The following is a 964-nucleotide window of genomic DNA, read 5'->3' as shown; positions in this document are numbered from 1 at the left end:
CTTGGGCAAGTGTCTTCTACTACAGCCTCGGACCGACCAAAGCCTTGTGAGTGAATTTGGTAGACGGAAACTGAAAGAAGCCCGTCGTATATTTGATATGTATATATATATATATATATATATATATATATATGTGTGTGGTGTGGGTGTTGTGTTTGTCCTTCCCCCCAACATCGCTTGACAACCGATGCTGGTGTGTTTACGTTCCCGTAACTTAGCGGTTCGGCAAAAGAGACCGATAGAATAAGTACTAGGCTTACAAAGAATAAGTCCTGGGGTCGATTTGCTCTACTAAAGGCGGTGCTCCAGCATGGCCGCAGTCAAATGACTGAAACAAGTAAAAGAGTAAAGAGTAAAAGAGTTATATAAACTCACCTCTCATTGGATCCATTTCACTTCGTAATTCGAGTCTTTCGTAGTAGATGACGACCTTAGGGGGTCCCGTGTATAGCTGTGGACGTACAGGCTCAATAAATAAAGTAATAGGAGAAGTCGATGTATTGCAGTAATGTGCTTCTTTTCCGCTTTCAATGACAAACAACTGCTCCATTCCTTCGATATCGCCCGAGTTTTCCTTATAAACTATGACAGAAAGCAAATCGACTTTTATTTTCACGCACGTTTCGAACTCGAGTCCTTTCGTCAATGGATTCAATCCTAGACGGACTGCATTGTATGGATGACGCCACGTGACGTTACCTTGTGTACAGTTTGGTCGTACGTGTATGATTCCAGTCTCTTTGCTGTTTTCACTGAAAATATAACAGAAATGAACCTAGTTAATATAATACATCTAGTTTCGTTTATGTCGGGTATATGGTTCCATAGTTCCACCCCCTAAAAAGCAACAACACCGTGTTGAATGATACACTGATGAACGAATAAAACAAACAGAAAACAATAGATCCCATGCTTGTCTCCCAGTTTACCCAAATAACATCTGCAAACACACATAATGGTAGTT

The 964-nt window shown here is 40.8% G+C and overlaps 1 protein-coding gene across 1 annotated transcript in view; it reads right to left on the bottom strand.

The window, feature by feature from the left end:
* Positions 1–762, bottom strand: part of LOC115232255 (meteorin-like) — a 5,050-nt gene extending 4,288 nt beyond the window's left edge. The window contains exon 1 of the mRNA XM_029802089.2: positions 376–762. Within this exon, the coding sequence (XP_029657949.1) occupies positions 376–550 (175 nt within the window). The 5' untranslated portion in view covers positions 551–762. The remainder of the gene's footprint in view (positions 1–375) is intronic.
* Positions 763–964: the final 202 nt, after the last annotated feature.

Source organism: Octopus sinensis, unplaced genomic scaffold (genome assembly GCF_006345805.1).
Source record: "Octopus sinensis unplaced genomic scaffold, ASM634580v1 Contig20184, whole genome shotgun sequence".
NCBI classification, from domain to species: Eukaryota; Metazoa; Mollusca; class Cephalopoda; order Octopoda; family Octopodidae; genus Octopus; species Octopus sinensis.
The sequence above is the reverse complement of the archived record's forward strand: the minus strand, read 5'-3'. Positions and strand labels throughout refer to the sequence as shown.